The 16,970-nt window shown below is 35.5% G+C and overlaps 1 protein-coding gene across 1 annotated transcript in view; it reads left to right on the top strand.

Annotated features, from left to right (window-relative positions):
* The first annotated feature begins 6,364 nt into the window (after positions 1-6,364).
* LOC106879407 (putative methylmalonate-semialdehyde/malonate-semialdehyde dehydrogenase [acylating], mitochondrial) overlaps positions 6,365-16,970 on the top strand; it is a 36,083-nt gene continuing 25,477 nt past the window's right edge. Inside the window, exon 1 of the mRNA XM_089360514.1 lies at positions 6,365-6,494. Coding sequence (XP_089216640.1) covers positions 6,441-6,494 — 54 coding nt within the window. The 5' untranslated portion in view covers positions 6,365-6,440. The remainder of the gene's footprint in view (positions 6,495-16,970) is intronic.

Genomic DNA, 16,970 nt, shown 5'->3' with positions numbered 1-16,970 from the left:
TACATCTCCTAGCTCCTCCCCTTTTTACTTTATCATCATCATTGTTATTGTGGGCTTTGTTGTAGTAACACAATAAATCGTTGGTAAACTTCACAGATTTGAAAATAAAATATATATTTATATCATTACATGAAGAGACCAAAGACTTTAGTCTTTTAGTGCACTGAAATGATGGCTTGAATGAATTCTAGTAGCATTCTAAAGTAAGTACTAGTAAGAAACTACTTCCTTTCTGTTATTCTGTTTTTACTTTTGATACATTACCTATTCTCATCTGACTAATTACACGTTACAAAAGAGGAAACACAAGGGTTTCATAAACTTCTTAACTACACAACCATGCCTGCCTTTTGATCATGCCTCTGCATGTATGTGTGTACAAGGTGTATTCTAGAAGTCTTGAGACTTTTTCAGGGAAGACATTTATTTATTTCAAAGAAGTACAAGACTCTAAACTCCTTCAAAGTAAGTTTCTCTGACTTCAATGCACTTGTAATGGTCCAACCACTTCATGAAGGACCATGCAGATTCTCAAAAGTAAAGGTATCAAGACCTTTGTCACAGTCTCTTTTATCTTCACCTTTAGCTTGGGGAACAATCAAAAATCACAGGTAGGATGAGGGTCAGTTTCTGATGCCCATCTCTGTCGAGTAGTTGGTTACCAGGATGGAACTGTGAATTGCTGTTTTGTCATGGTGCATGTGCTCTGGCTTTTTATGATGAAATCTCTCCCTGAACTCACTTAAAACCTCTGTAAAGTACTCTCTGTTGACCAACTGACCAGTGGGGATCCAGTGAAAGTAGATGATGCCTTGCTATAATAAAAGGGGATCATCATGAATTTCCCAGTGGACATGCTTTGCCTAGCCTCTTGTGCCACTAAAAATTTGATGGTCAGATTATACAAGTTAATCTATTGGCAGTCTGGAGCTTTTCATATGTTTCTGTAGTGTTTTTGTCCAGTTTAAAACAAAACTTTATTGCATAGCAAGCTTCCAAATTGTCTTCACATCCCACCTGCATTCTGCAGACTAGCCAACTGTGACAAGCAGCGTTATGTAGGGTGTGTTTAAAGTGTTGTTATAGCCATTTCCTCCAATCTGGAATGACAAAAGTTGTCGATCAGCTTATTAGATGTATCATAATAACATTCTAAAATTACAATAATCTAGGACAGTTATTACTACCTCTCCTAGAAAACTTTCAAAACTTCTGAAATACACTTTGTGTGTGTGTGTGTGTGTGTGTGCACGCATGCGTGCATGTATGTGTGATATATCACACTTCATCTAACTAATGAAACTTATTTACTAAGAGTGTTCTACAACTAATTAGAAATTCTTATTGTAAATATATATAAACAAAAACAGAAGAAACCAAGGGAGTTATTGTTGCTGGCAGTACTAAACATATCAAATAGTCATATTGTGAGGGTTTTAAAAGATTTAGTAAAAGTTGTTGTGCCTTATTTGTACGTTTGATAAAAACTGACCTTATTTTGAGAGATAGGAGAAGTATTGCTTTGGATAAACAAAATGATAGCATAGATTAATTTAGTCAAAGCTTATTAAATTTTATGAGAAAATACTTTGATATTTAATTTATTTGGTTTTTGATGTTTTCTTTTAATACTTCAAGGGGTCTAGGTTTGTTATGTTGTAGTAAGTAGTTTTCTGATAGCAGTAAAATATTGTGTAGTATAGGTAGAGCCAGTGTCTGACTATTTTGTACTTCAGGTAAGGTCAACTACTTTCAGTCAAAAACTAAAAATTAAATTATCTAAAATACATTTTATAGAGAACATGAAAACATTATAATTGCTAAAATGATAAATAGAATTAATAATGGTTTTAAATTTTGGCAAAAGACCAGCAATATTGGGAGACGTGTAAGCCGACTACATCAACCCCAGTGCTCAACTGGTACTTATTTTATTGACCCCAAAAGGATGAAAGGCAAAGTCTACCCCAGCTGCATTTGAACTCAGAATGTAACAACAAATGAAATGCCACTAAATATTTTGCCCAGCATTCTAAAATAAATAATAAAAGAATCTTTGAATATTTTTTTCAAATACAAAAGAAAGTGTTTTAGTATTCATATTTGGAACAAAAGGGTATTTGGTATAATGCACAACTCTGCTAAGGGCAACATAAGATTGAAACCCTTTACTGCACATATCTTTAAGTCTCCTTATCTTTTAAGGTTACTTAGCACAACAACCTGGCATGTTATAACAATATTTTGCATACTATCTGCATGCTGACATGCAAGTCACTACCTAAAAGGATTTAATCCAAGGAACGTAACTTTTATGGGTTTAAGAACAAAACTTGTTTTTTTTTTTGTTCTCTTAGTATGTTTCCTTTGACTGTGGTTTTTCATCCATGAATTTCAGTCTGATTTTTTTACATCAACTCTAAGACCCATAAATTTGATGTAACATTTTCAGGCCTCCCGTAGCAAAGAGAGCAAACCATACTTTTCCATTCAACTTTATCTGATGATCAATAATTTACCTTTCATTTCTGGAAGATTATCATCATGAAACTTGTAACATTAATTGGCTGTTATGAGACTATAATATTAAATAAATAAATATATACACAATAATAATAATAATTTCAAATTTTGGCCCAAGGCCATCAGGTCTGGGGAAGGGTGTAAGTTGATTACATTGACCTTAGTGCTCAAATGATACTTATGAAAGGATGGAAGTAATAATGATAATAATAATAATAATAATAACTAATAAATAATTATAATATAAAATACCCTGATGCAGTACCAGGCACTGGCTCACTGGCTTCTGATCTTAACTCATTGGAAGGTTTTGTCTTGGTGTAAAAGATGGGCTACAGCAAATATTCTGCTCAATACCACAGATTTGCTAGTCAGTTGTTTGACCTTAACCAGTTGAGCATGTCCCTTGGTGGCTGATGATATGTGCATCTCTGATCACGAGCAGAAGTAGTGGGGGAGCATCATAGCCATATGCTGAGTGGAATTCTTTGGTGTTTGGATAATTCACCTCTGGAAACATAGGTGTTTCATTCAACATCCTTAAACAACCCTTATTCAAGGACCATTTAAATGGGATGGGCAACTTCACCTGAAGAAAATTCTAACTGGGCCCCCACCTACAAAGTCATGCACTGTTTATCTTGATATGAAATGACCATGTCTTGCACATATGGTTATGATCCATGTACCTGGTGTATCCTTATTAGACAGGTAGTCATGATGGGTATACTGGGCTTTGTATATTGTACCTCAGTGCCACTTTGATGACATGCACTGCTCTCTCACTCACTCAATAATAATAATAATAATAATAATAATAAACAGAAACAATTCCTATCATAGTAGGCGCCTTAGGTATAATAACAAAATATTCAGACAAATACATAACAAAAACACCAGGACTTACAAATATATATATAACATACAGAAAATTGCACTACTGGGCACTGCACACATCCTACACAAAAAAATCCTTTCAATACAGTAACCATAAGAGCATTACAGCAAACCACAGCACATACCCAAGGCACACAGAGCTGCGCTCGGTAGTGAAGTGAAAGCACGTTATAAAAATAAAGCTACTGAATAATAATAATAATAATAATACATGGATGATTTAAAGCTCTTTGCAAAAAATGACCAACAACTCAAAGGCCTACTAGCGATTGTTAAACAATTCAGTGATGACATCAGGATGCAATTTGGCCTTGATAAATGTGCAAAAGCTACCTTTATCAAAGGAAAAATGACAAATACATCTAATGTGAACCTTGACCAGCAAAATGTCATAAAAGAGTTAGAACCAGCGGAGAGCTACAAATACCTAGGGGTAATTGAAGGGGACAATATCAAGCACTCAGTGATGAGGGAAAGGATCAGAAGAGAATGTTATCGCAGGGTGAGAGCAATACTGAAGACAGAGCTGAACGCGAGAAACAGGATCGAAGCGATCAATGCTCTAGCCATACCAGTCGTGACTTACAGTTTCAACATCGTTAACTGGTCAATTACTGAAATATGTAATGTTGACAGAAAAATACGAAAACTGTTGACAATGCATAGAATGCACCACCCTAAGGCAGATATAGAACGTCTTTATCTGCCAAGAAAAGAAGGAGGCCGAGGACTTTTACAGCTGGCATTATCAATGAAGGTAGCCACAATTGGCCTAGACACCTATCTGAAAAACTCTGAGGACTGGATGCTAAAACTTGTCTTAAAATATGAAAGCAAGAAAGCATCTTACTCAGTAACAAAACAGGCAAAGGAATATCTAAGTGAATTCCAATTGCAACAAATTCAAGAATTAGACGAACTAGAAACACCTGCAGAAAAAGCTAAGCGCTTGAAAACCCGTGCTAAAATTGCTGCCTTAGCTATTATGACTGAAAAATGGCATGGAAAACCTCTCAATGGCAAATACCCAAAGAGAGCGAATAATGCAGATATTGACAAAGCCCTTACTCACCAATGGTTAATGGCCTCTGGCTTGAAATCAGAAACAGAGGGGTTTATCATAGCAGCCCAAGATCAATGCCTACCTACAAAGAACTACCAGGCCAACATATTAAAGAACGGCAGCTCCCCATTATGTCGTATATGCCAACAACAAAATGAGACCATCGATCATGTTGTCTCCATGTGCAGTCTGCTTGCGCCTACAGAGTATCTCAACAGGCATGATAGAGCTGCACAATATATTCACTGGGTAATATGCAAAAACCTGGACTTGCCCCATGATAAAAACTGGTGGGAACACAAACCACCCCCAGTACTTGAAAATGATCACATTGCACTCCTCTGGAACTTCACCATTCAAACTGACAGAAAGATAGACGCAAATAGGCCAGACATCATACTGAAAGACTTCAGACAAAAATCATGCCTCCTCATTGATATGACTGTCCCAATCGATACAAACGTATCTGTCAAGACCTACCAAAAACTGAGCAAATATAAAGATCTTGAAATAGAAATTAGCAAAATGTGGAATCTGAAGACGAAAACAATACCTATTGTCATAGGTACCCTGGGAATGACAGCGAAACGGGCTGATTACTACCTAGATCAGATTCCAGGAAACCCCAAAATGGCTGAAGTTCAAAAAATAGTGCTCATGGGAACTGCCCATATCCTACGTAAAATACTGTCTATGTGATCTCAAATTTTAAAGCAAACACATAATTTTCTTATGGTTTCTTAAACATTCACTTGAACAAAACTGTACAAATACAAATATATGGTACCCTAGGCATAACACCTACATGAACTTCTAATTTGTTGTCTCTTGAGGTCTCTGGGTGAGACTTGGATCCAACTTGTACAAATGCAAAACAAAAGTCAAACATAAAATAATAATAATAATAATAATAGTCGTCGTCGTCGTCGTCGTCGTCGTCGTCGTCGTCATCGTCATCATCATCATCATCATCATCATCATCATCATCATCATCATCATTATAATAATAATAATAATAATAATAATAATAATAATAATAATAATAATAATAATAATATTGGGGAGTGGGGCTAGTTAATTACATCAGCCCTAGTGGTTAACTGATACTTATTTTATTGATTCCGAAAGAATGAAAAGCAAAGTTGACATCAGCGTAATTTGAATTCAGAATGTCAAGGCAGGTGAAATACTATCAGGCATTTTGACTGGCATGCTACCGATTCTGCCAGCTTGCTGCCTTTAAAATTTTAGTAAGACCCCTTAATGCAACCCCTGGGTAAGATTGAACCGTGCCGAGGATGTTCATTGTTGTTGTCTACATATGTCTCTATCCACAAGACCACCAAGAAGCCCAACCATAATAATAATAATGATTTCAAATTTTAGCACAAAGCCAGAAGTTTCGTGGGAGGGGATAAATCGGTTACATTGAACTCAGTGTTCAACTGGTACTTATTTTATCGACTCCGAAAGGATGAAAGGCAAAGTCAACCTCGGCAGAATTTGAACGCAGATTGTGAAGACTGACGAAATGCCACTAAGCATTTCCCCCGGAGTGTTAAACATTTGGTGAAAAATACATCTCTAAAACTAGTTCAGATGTATCTTTCGGGTGGTGGGGTACATATGTCTCGTTGCCGAGTGGTGTGGAGAGAGAGTAGGAAGAAAAGAAAGAGAGAGGGAGAAGCGAGAGAGCTGGAGGGAAAGAGGGAGAGTTAGAAAGAGAGAGAAGTTGAAAAAAATCAAATAGTATTAATAAAAATAAAGGAAAATAACTTTAGGAAAAAAAAAAACGAAAACAATTTTATTTTCCAAATAGCAACACAATAAATACGTAAAGGAGGCGAATAAACCATTAGCTATATGAGGGGTGAAGAGGTCATACCCTGATTCGAGGTTGAAATTGCCGAACTGATACAGAATAGTGTCAATTATATACAGCTGTGTCTTGAGAGCAATGTTTAACTCCTTGAACATGGCCTCGCTTCTACGTCTCACTCTGCGGCATCGAGTAAGTTTTGTGGCTATTGATGATGTATCTTCACTTGCTCGTTTCACCATAGTACATATATGCAGCAGGAGCAAGTTTTTGTTATTATTTGTTCATGCATTGAGAAATAATCTTTCTGTGTATACATGCACATGCTGTTATATGGTGCATATATACACAGTTCTTTATGCACATTTGTTAATTGTTACATGTGCGTGTGCATGCGTAGTTATATATTTTTTTAGTATGTATACGTGTATTTTGCCCTTTTTGTATGTATACGTGTAGTTTGCCCTTTTTGTGTGTATACGTGTATTTTTACGTGTACTTATGTATACCTTATTTTGTTTAGCCCTAGGTTAGATTTTGTATTCCAGACCTATGATAAAAATTATTTAGCCATAACATTCCTTTCTTTTCTTTATTTTCAAAACTACTTTTACTCAATAGGTCCGTCTCGTCTTAATTTTTAAGACGGTAGATTTGCGGGATATTTGGCTGCTATTTTTAGCGATGAAGCGACTATGTAGTGGTTTCTATCTTGCCCTTACATGTAGTTGTTACATGTATACCTGCGTAGATGTTACCTTGTGTGTGTGTGCAAGTTTGTACATGTGTCTGCATCTTACATAACAAATTATATAATGGAGTTGAATGTAACCCACTGTATCTTGTTACGGCCTTCGATCATTTTTCGCTTAGTCTCTGAATTATGTGTGAAATCTTGCTCAACAACCTGCCTATTTTTCATGATGTATTTACATGTAGGCGTAGTGTTTTTGAACTAGATGTGGAATGAAACCATTTACAATGTTACAGAAAATGTTTACTCACAGCGTTTTGTTTAGATAACTTATTTCATTTAATTAAATGCTCAAGGTACTGTTCACACAATATATACATTTCACGAGAACAATTCGTGTTGACAATTACATAAAATATTATTTTTACCGCTTTACCCTACATTAAACGACAGTTCTTTTGCATAAACTGACTTTACTGTATTTATAAAAGAGAAAAAGTCAGGTAGTTATTGAATTTAGTTGCCCTTTTTTATTGGTTGCTTAAAATCATCCCCATACCATTTTTTTTTTTTTTTGCGGTAAATTATATATTGCAGGGTTCTGTATAACTGGGAAGTTTTTTTGTTCACTTGAATTTGTTTTTCCAAACCTTTTCCTTTTTCTTTTTAAAACATGTCTAGGATTTTTCGTGTTTAAATAGCACAGGCAATCTTGCTCAAAACGTTGGCACTCACTTCTCACAACATACGAACTTATTTTACGAGTAATAAATTTTATGTAAAAGCAATAAAAGGTTAATAACATTAACCTTCTTTGCCCTTCAGTTATTTTCAATATTTTTCTTGTTTATGTAAGCACAATGCCTTAGATTTATAAGTCCACTCAATCAGAAAGCATCACTTGAGTACTTTATCTTCCTGCCATGTATCTAGAAGTAGTTAAATTATCAGTGCCCTTATTTTACAAGAAACATTCATACGATGTTTTGAGATCATCTATGTAAGTTAGTGAAACATGTAAATTAAACAGTTACTTTTTTTATTATAGTGAACTATGTCATCCACCAGTATTATATATTTAAAATTGGAAGAGTGGGCTATGTGAGAACTATCTTTTCTTTTTCCAATCACTGGCGACAAAATGAAAACTATTGACCATTTCATTGATGATCCAGTACCTCATCAATCTGTCGAACTCCGTGTCTTGAAATTTATAACAAATGTGAAAGCTGATTATCTGACATACATTTTTTTTTCTCAGAGACATTAGGCTACTATTACATGGGTACCACTTTTGAATTACTGATATTGAAGTTACAATCCAATGTACCATATCAGTATCTGATATCCAAATGATTTCTTAAAAAAGAAAATCGTTAATCAGTTACTGTGAATTATACTAGTAAATGCATATGGTCTACCTTATATAAGATGTATATTTTAGATCAAACTAATTATACTTCCAGAATTTCAGTGCTTCTTCAATAATGATCCTTTAACCTTCATGTTTGTGCAAATTCTGCATCAAAACAAAATAATCAGGAAAAATGAATTTCCTTCTCTTTCTGAAGTTACCTGTGAAAAGACAAAAAGAAAACCACAACTAGAATGGGCACAGTAAATACTTTCACCTGACTGCCTTCAAATAATTAACATGGGGCAAAATTTTACATTTATGAAAACTAGAAAATCAGGTGGCAAGTGATGTAAGACAGAAATAAGCTATCTTGGGATCTGGATCTGTAATATAGCTTGAAATTTCTTGAATTCAAGTTTTCTCCTTGTGTACAATAGGACAGGAATTATCACCATTAGTAGCTCACTAATCTTACTACTTTTAGAAATGGATTGAACCCCAGGTGGTTTTGAATGGAGGTAGTAGACATGCTGATAGAAAAACAGATAGGCAGATGGACAGAGAGCTGCTCAGTTATAGAGGTGCAAGTTGGAAAATAAGCATGCTTGTGCATATACAGTGCATGTATATGCATATTGTTATTTACCACATTCCCGTTTTGAGTCAGACCCACTGAAGAACTATTTTCTTATGTCACCAGTGGGATCTTGTGTTGGAGAAGTTTGGCAACAGCAGTGTTTTTAGCTTAGACACCTGCAAAGCCTTCATCCATGTTGTGGATTTCCTATCAAAGCTTTCTGACTATAGGCTCCACTCATCTTTTAGATATGTAGCTTCCAACCAGATCACACAGCTGCAGAATATGTTGATAGAGCTCTTTCTGTCCCACATTCAGTCAACTCTGGTAATACCCATGGGTTAGGTTTTGCCCTCCACTCTCTTTGACCTATACATCAATGACCTACTTGCTGTCACATCCAACAACTCTCTTATACGGGTGTTACAATTCTTCATTTCTTCCTAACCATCTCCAACTATACATCATCAACACACAACTTAGACACCACATGCCAAACCTGCACTGATTCCATGAACAGTGATTTTGCGAATGTCCTAGTACGACCATGCCAATCTTGTTGCTTTTAGTGTCAAAAAATGTTCAAGCACTACTTATATCAAGAAAATACTGTTGCATTGGCCTGCCCCAAACAGAAGTGGTACTCTACTAGAGCCTTCACAGTTGCACCAAATAACATATTCTTAACATACCTAAGACTGGCCCTTCTCTTCCAGGCCATAAAATATTTCAGCCCTCCAAAATTGTCTACTCTCTACAAAGCTTGAGTGAGGCTCAAAAAGGAATATTGCTCCCACATCTGGGATATTGCTAAGCACTCAGGCATCCTAGTCTGCCTTCAAAGAAAGACCACTTGACTGATTGGCATTACAGGAATCCCTCGACTATCATGGGTGTTATGTTCCAAAACCTCCTGCGATAGGTGAAAATCCACAAAGTAGAAACAGTATTGTTGTGTGGTGAGGGATTACTGTAACTCACTCACAGACATTCCAGTCTTTGGCCATCTCTTTTTCCCTGTCTTTTCTATTGTTACTTTAATGACCTGCTCCTTAGTATTGGCTGGTCTGGTATCTCTTATACTCAGGCGTTCACAACACACTTGTCTCATCAGTTCTCATTAACCTTTGTGTCCAAGATCCTGCAGGTCCTACACTAACCAGTATGTTCAGTCCTTCCACCTCGAAACACCAACTCTCTGGAATCTTCTGCTCGTTCCTTTCACCTTTCCTGAAAGTGTTTAAACTGCAACAGTTTAAACAAAACATTAATGACATCAAACTCATGACCATTGTATGAAGGTCTGGAGGAAGGCACAATGACCCTTCTTCCAAACTTAATAAGTTTGGAAAAAAGTGGGAGAGAGAGCATGGAGGTTAGCAGCTTTGTGGATGCATTTGGATGTGAAAATATTGGAGCTAACAGGTTAATTTCAATTAAGTGTTTGTATAGACACGAATGTGCATATTTTTAATTCAAAAGTTGTTTATAAGTCAGTCACCTCCAACTGACCAGAAAAATCTCCTCCCTACCTTACATTGATTAATAATCCCCCTCTTCCTTTCTTACTGTTTTTACCTCCAACTTCACTAAGATTTTCTGCCTTTCTCTTTCTCACCACTTTCTTCCCATGTATTTGGGAAACAATTTTTTCATTAGTATTGGGTTAAAGTTTGAATACAGAAGTAGAGAAGTCATACTTCTGCTTTTACTCTCTTTATTTCAGCTTATATTGTATTGGCTTTTGAACAATTTAAATTTTCTTTTCAATTCCCAACCGTGTGGTCTTAGATTCAGTCTTACTGCATGGCACTTTGGGCAAATGTTTTCTATTATGGCCCTAGTTTTCTATTATTACACAGGATTCAATGCTCTATATCAAAGGCTTACAGTGGATTGCTTACCAACCCGAACTGTTAACCACTCACAGTTCTTTATAACAATAAGACAGTTCACCTTCTGTCTCCCCACTTTAGAATCAGTCTCCCCACTTTAGAATCAGTCTCCCCCATCTTCTCCCATTTTGAGAATTGAACTCCTCTTAGAGTTTTAATATCTCTTACATTTAGGGTTCAATTCCAGTGTTTCCTTCCTTTTCCGTTTTCTGGTGCTAGAAAAAGTAGTTTCAAATTACTTGGGTGTTGGTACCTCAAAAGTGTTGCACAATACTTCAGTGGGGATCTCATCCTCGTCACCACTTTTATATCCTTGTATGTTGGATATATAATGTAATGAAGCAGGGGGGAAAGAAAGTATTTACTTGATGCTCTACTATTAATATTACACGAGACTCAACACTCTATATCAAAGGCTCATAGTGAACTGCTTACTAACCCGAACTGCCAATCAGTCACAGTTCTTTACTTTATAACAATGAGACAGTCCACCTTCAGTCATTTGTGGTGGGTGGTCAGAATCCATCCACAACAGTTTTGCTGTAAGATTGGCAATGAATGCTGTTGGCCTTGTATATTTTAGGGAAAGCATATAGTGATATTGTTTGTAGTTCCTTTTCTCTGAGACATTATACAAAGGTTGGCTGAAAAGTTCATAGGCTGACCAAGATACTCTCATAGAATGTGACCAAATGTTTATTTTCCAACATCGCTCTTCTTGTGGTTCACACACTTCTTTCATCAGTGTTGCAGTCCTTGGATCCCATTGGTGAAGAAGTTTCCATTCTGTTGGTCTAAAAGTCATCAACAGCAGATATGACATCACCAGTACAATACTGGTTTCCAGGCAAGTTTCTTCAGGTTGGGGAACAGATGATAGTCAGATGGGGCCAAATCAGGAGAATAGTCATTGAAAGCAAGGACTTCTTCCTGATGAAAGAAGACCCTTTTCCTCCATTTTCTTGGGCGTTTGGTTTTGATAGCCTTTTGTAACTGCCTCAGTAAGTTGGCATAGTACTCTCCATTGGTGGTGTGGCCCTTTTGAAGATAGTTAATGAATACAATGCCTTTTGCATCTCAAAAAAACTGAGGCCATTTCCTTCCCTGCACATGGAATGATCCTGAATTTCTTTGGGGCAGGTGAAGAGAGGTGTTTCCAGTGCATGGATTGTCTCTTTGTCTTTGGCTCAAAGTAATGAACTTAAGGCTCATCCTGGGTAAGAAAATGTTCAAGGAAACAGTTGGACTTGCGTCAATCAACATTAGATATAGATCAATGTTTTTCCTCAGTGATGGTAGTTGCATGACATTAGACTTTGGGTCATCTTCAACACTCTCCCTTCCTCCCCTAAATTTAGTTGCCTACTTTTGATAACACCATGATGCCAAATTTTGTTTCTTTTTAAGAGTAGTTGCTACTAGTTTCTTTTGAAATCTTTTTTGAGCAGCCAGGTGTCTGTTTACCTGGAAAGAAACAATGCAGTTATTAAGAAAAATGCAAATTAATGCATGCAAAATTTCACAGCTCCAACATCACTCCTTCATTGTCAGCCTATGAATTTTTCAACCCACCCATGTATAGTGGGTATAAGTAAATTCAGGTCAACAGAGAATCAAAATCAGGTCATGACCTTGCTTTGCCAGGAGCTTGCTTTTTGTGTGACAGTACTTGTGCGATCATGAATAAAAAGTATTAAAACCATATATGTGAACAATAGTTCATTATTGTTGTTTACTGTAAACTATACTGCCACAGCAGCTGCATGTTTAGCCACCATATAACAATTACACATGATTTAATGGCAGAATATTACTACAGCATTATAAGCCAATTATAGTTTCTACAACTAAGGTTGCTCAAAACACACTCTCACCAAAACTGAAGAAAAGAACATGTACAAGTGAGGATATAACAGAGTTTGAATATCATAGAATATGTTGAGTACTTACTGATGAAACTTAAATCAGTATAGATTGTTATAAGAAATGTATTTCATATATACACATATATAGATCATCATCATACGATGTAAGCTTGAGAGGAACAATCAACTGACCAACATTTATATCAGCTACATTATATATATATATATATATATATATATATATATATATATATACACACATACATAAATAGCTGATATAAATGTTGGTTAGTTGGTTTCTCCTCTTGTGCTTACATTGTATGGAGAGAAGGGGAGAGACAGTAAAAGAGAGATACAGAGAAAGCTACTGTAAGTAGTGCAGGATAAGTACACATGCTAGGCTTGCTGGCAGGCAATGAATAAAGGAATGCTACACACACACAGAGGAGAGAAAGTGTCATTAACAGAGAAGGAGTGTGTGTGAACTTCCATAATTTAAAATCAGTATGGAGAGTAAATTTTTAATTTTTTTGAATACTGTTTTATTCAATTTTATTTGAAGGTAATATTTTTCTATCAAAAATTATTTTTTTATCAAGAAATTTGATATGTTAAATTAAAATTGTATGCCACGTTATCTGATATTACCGATGGTGGCAGAAGTATACTTGCAAAGTTACATGGTATGTGACAGGTAACATTCTAGTGTGTGTATATATTGTATATATGTGCATGTACATATATGTATGTACGTGTGTGTGTATATATTGTATATATGTGCATGTATATATATGTATGTACGTGTGTGTGTATATATTGTATATCTGTGCATGTATATATATGTATGTACGTGTGTGTATATTACGTTCTATGCTGGTATAACATTCTATGAGCAGGTATGCATGATATGATGCAATATGGTACTTAAATTGATATTTTTCAGTTACTTATGATTACGCCTTATAATTATAATATATTCTTTATATAAACGTGTGTGTGTGTGTATGCATATATTTATTTATATATATATATATATATATATATATATAAATCCTTTTTGTATATGTAAGTATATGCCATACTTTTATACTGTTATATCTCCTTATATCAGTACACACTTTAGGAATTTTCATAATTGTTAAATTTTTTTGTATCCTTATATTTTTTAAATAAGGCTATATGTTATTGAATCATTTATCTTATTATTCTGCCTCTGATCTATTACTTTCAATCAATAAGGTAATGTGTACCTCTTTCCCATATGTAAGATGAGCTCATGGCTTGAGTGGTCTTTGTAGTGACTACCTAACAGTTCTGTAAGGATGAGATGTTATGGAGCCTTTATATAAAAGTAATCTTTCCTTTTACCACTTAAACTGGTCTATATGTCCCTTAACTTACCTGGTTCTGATATCATTACCAAATTTTAAAAAAAATTTATTTTTATACAACATATAATACACAGATTTTGCCATACCTTGATTATAAACCTTTCCCTTCTGTGCTCTTAATGTTTATCTAGATCTCGTAGTGCATGTTTGTGTGTGTGTGTATATACATGCGTGTGTGTCAATATGTGTGAATATACATGTGTAGGTGTGTGTATGTGTATATATATATATATATATATATATATATATATATATGTGTATGTATGTGTGCATATATGTTTGTATGTATGTGTGCATATGTTTGTATGTATGTGTGCATATATGTTTGTATGTATGTGTGCATATATGTTTGTATGTATGTGTGCATATATGTTTGTATGTATGTGTGCATATATGTTTGTATGTATGTGTGCATATATGTTTGTATGTATGTGTGCATATATGTTTGTATGTATGTGTGCATATATGTTTGTATGTATGTGTGCATATGTGTGTATGTATGTGTGCATATATGTGTGTATGTATGTGTGCATATATGTGTGTATGTATGTGTGCATATACATGTGTGTGTGAGTGTGTACATATTCAGGGGTTGGACAAAATAATGGAAACACCTTAAAATTTCAAACAAATTATTTTAAAATGGGGTAGGACTGCCTTTGGCAGTAATTCCAGCTTGAGTTCTACAAGGTTTGGACTCGTACAAAGTTTGAATTGTTTCCAAAGAAATGTTTGTCCATTCTTCAGCTAAAACAGTCTCCAGTTCTTGTAGTGATGATGGTGGAAGGTATCGACTCCTTACATGTTTTTCTAAAGTGCACCATAAATGCTCAATAACATTGAGATCTGGGGACTGGTGGTCAGATAAGATGTTCAGCTCCACTAGAATGTTTTTATGAATACTACTGAATTACATGAATCCATATATTGTGACTTAGATATATATGATATAATCTTGGTGATAGGAAGGGCATCTGGTTGTAGATGCCTTAGCAAATTCTGTCTGACCCATCTAAGCAAGGAAAAGTTGACATTAAAATGATGCTAGTAGTTGGTGAGAGTAAATTTCCTTACAACTCTGTGGTTCAGCTATTGGGACATTAAGAAGTTTACTCTCAATAGCTGACACACACACACACACACTATTAAACATGCACACACATCTCATCTACATGCGCACAACTCCTACCTCTCTCTTTCTCTGTTCACAGCATTATCCAAGTTAGAAAATTACTATTTTCAAATCTCACAACGTGAGATATTCAGCAACAGTACTTTGTAGTAAAGATTGTTTGCCAACATAACATGGCAGTCCTGGTTTAGGACTAATATTGCTGTAATTTAGCCCCAGGAGACATCGTCTCCAGCTGGCTATACGACACGATATGTGTCCTTATATTTTCGAACAAGAGAATCTAGCACCCCCACTCAGCTCAAAACAATATCTGTGTATCGTGATTTCTGGGTTATTTCCCTTCATCAGCACAGAATAATTGCTCAACTAGAGGTGGCTCACAATGCGAGATATTCAGCAATAATACTTTGTAGTAAAGATTGTTTGCCAACATAACATGGCAGTCCTGGTTTAGGACCAATGTTGCTGTAATTTAGCCTCAGTAATTTTCTAATTTATAAATCATTGACTAGTTGTCACCTTGAAAACTATATTTCGAACAGGAATTTGGCAGTGCCACCTTTAGCCAAGCAATTATTCTGTGCTGATGAAGGGAAATAACCCAGAAATCGCGATACATAGATATTGTTTTGAGCTGAGTGGGGGCGCTAGATTCCCTTGTTCGAAAATATAAGGACACAGATCGTGTCGCATAGCCAGCTGGAGACGATGTCTCCTGGGGCTAAATTACAGCAACATTAGTCCTAAACCAGGACTGCCATGTTATGTTGGCAATCTTTACTACATTATCCAAGTTGTTAAAGGTCATAATCATTAATTCTTCTGCTTTTGTGTTTATTCTAAGCAATCTATCTTCTCCATATTTGGTTTCCCTACCAAGTATTATTCTATACTTCTAATTATCTTGTATATATTTCTATGCCATAGTTTATCACAGACAAGTTCCATGTTCAATGTTTGGGATACTTTGTTGAAGCTACAGTTTCACTGTTTATTGGCTGATGTGAATTTTAAAGGGACAGATAGGCCAGTTGTTTAGCCCCATGTCAGCCTTCTTGAGCATAATTCTGAACAAAGGCATTCAAAACCTGATATATCATTAAGGCATAGTATATCTAGGATTATACTGGATGCATCAAATTCTTCAGATGGTTAAGTTGGATTTAAGGGAAATTTGGCTGCTATGTTTAGTGCCTACCTATCCTGTCATTGTTTAAGGCATAATGTATCTACAATATTGGCTTGGGTATGCTTTGTTTTTTTTTCAATATCATCAGATGAGATTTGAGGGAGATTTGGCTGCTCTTTCTATTACCTGATCATCCTGTAATTGTTTAAGGCATAGCGTACCTAGGACTACATTGACTTTGATACATATCTTTTTAAGATGGTAAGATGGGATTTGAAGTAAACTTGGCTTATGTGTAATAGGTTAGTTACCACGAAGAAGCTTCCATGGGATAGATTGATAGAGGAAGTAGGGAAGGAGGTATTTTCAGTTTCTCTTAACTTTTCACTCTTTCACTAACACATTTCTGCTGATGTGTGTGTGTGTGTATGCATGCACGTTTTATTTTCATTAGTTTTTTAAATTTTTTTTTTTATTTTGTTATGTCACTTGACCTTCAATTTTGTTGGCTGTTCAATTGTACATCATTTATAATTGGATCTGAAATGCAGCATACCACTTGTTAACTTGCTGTTGAGATAGTAAAACGACTCTTGGGAGAACTGAAGAGCAGAAGGTCTTCAGA

Source organism: Octopus bimaculoides, chromosome 11 (genome assembly GCF_046866305.1).
Source record: "Octopus bimaculoides isolate indiv1 chromosome 11, ASM4686630v1, whole genome shotgun sequence".
NCBI lineage: Eukaryota > Metazoa > Mollusca > Cephalopoda > Octopoda > Octopodidae > Octopus > Octopus bimaculoides.
This window is presented reverse-complemented; position numbering and strand designations above follow the sequence as displayed.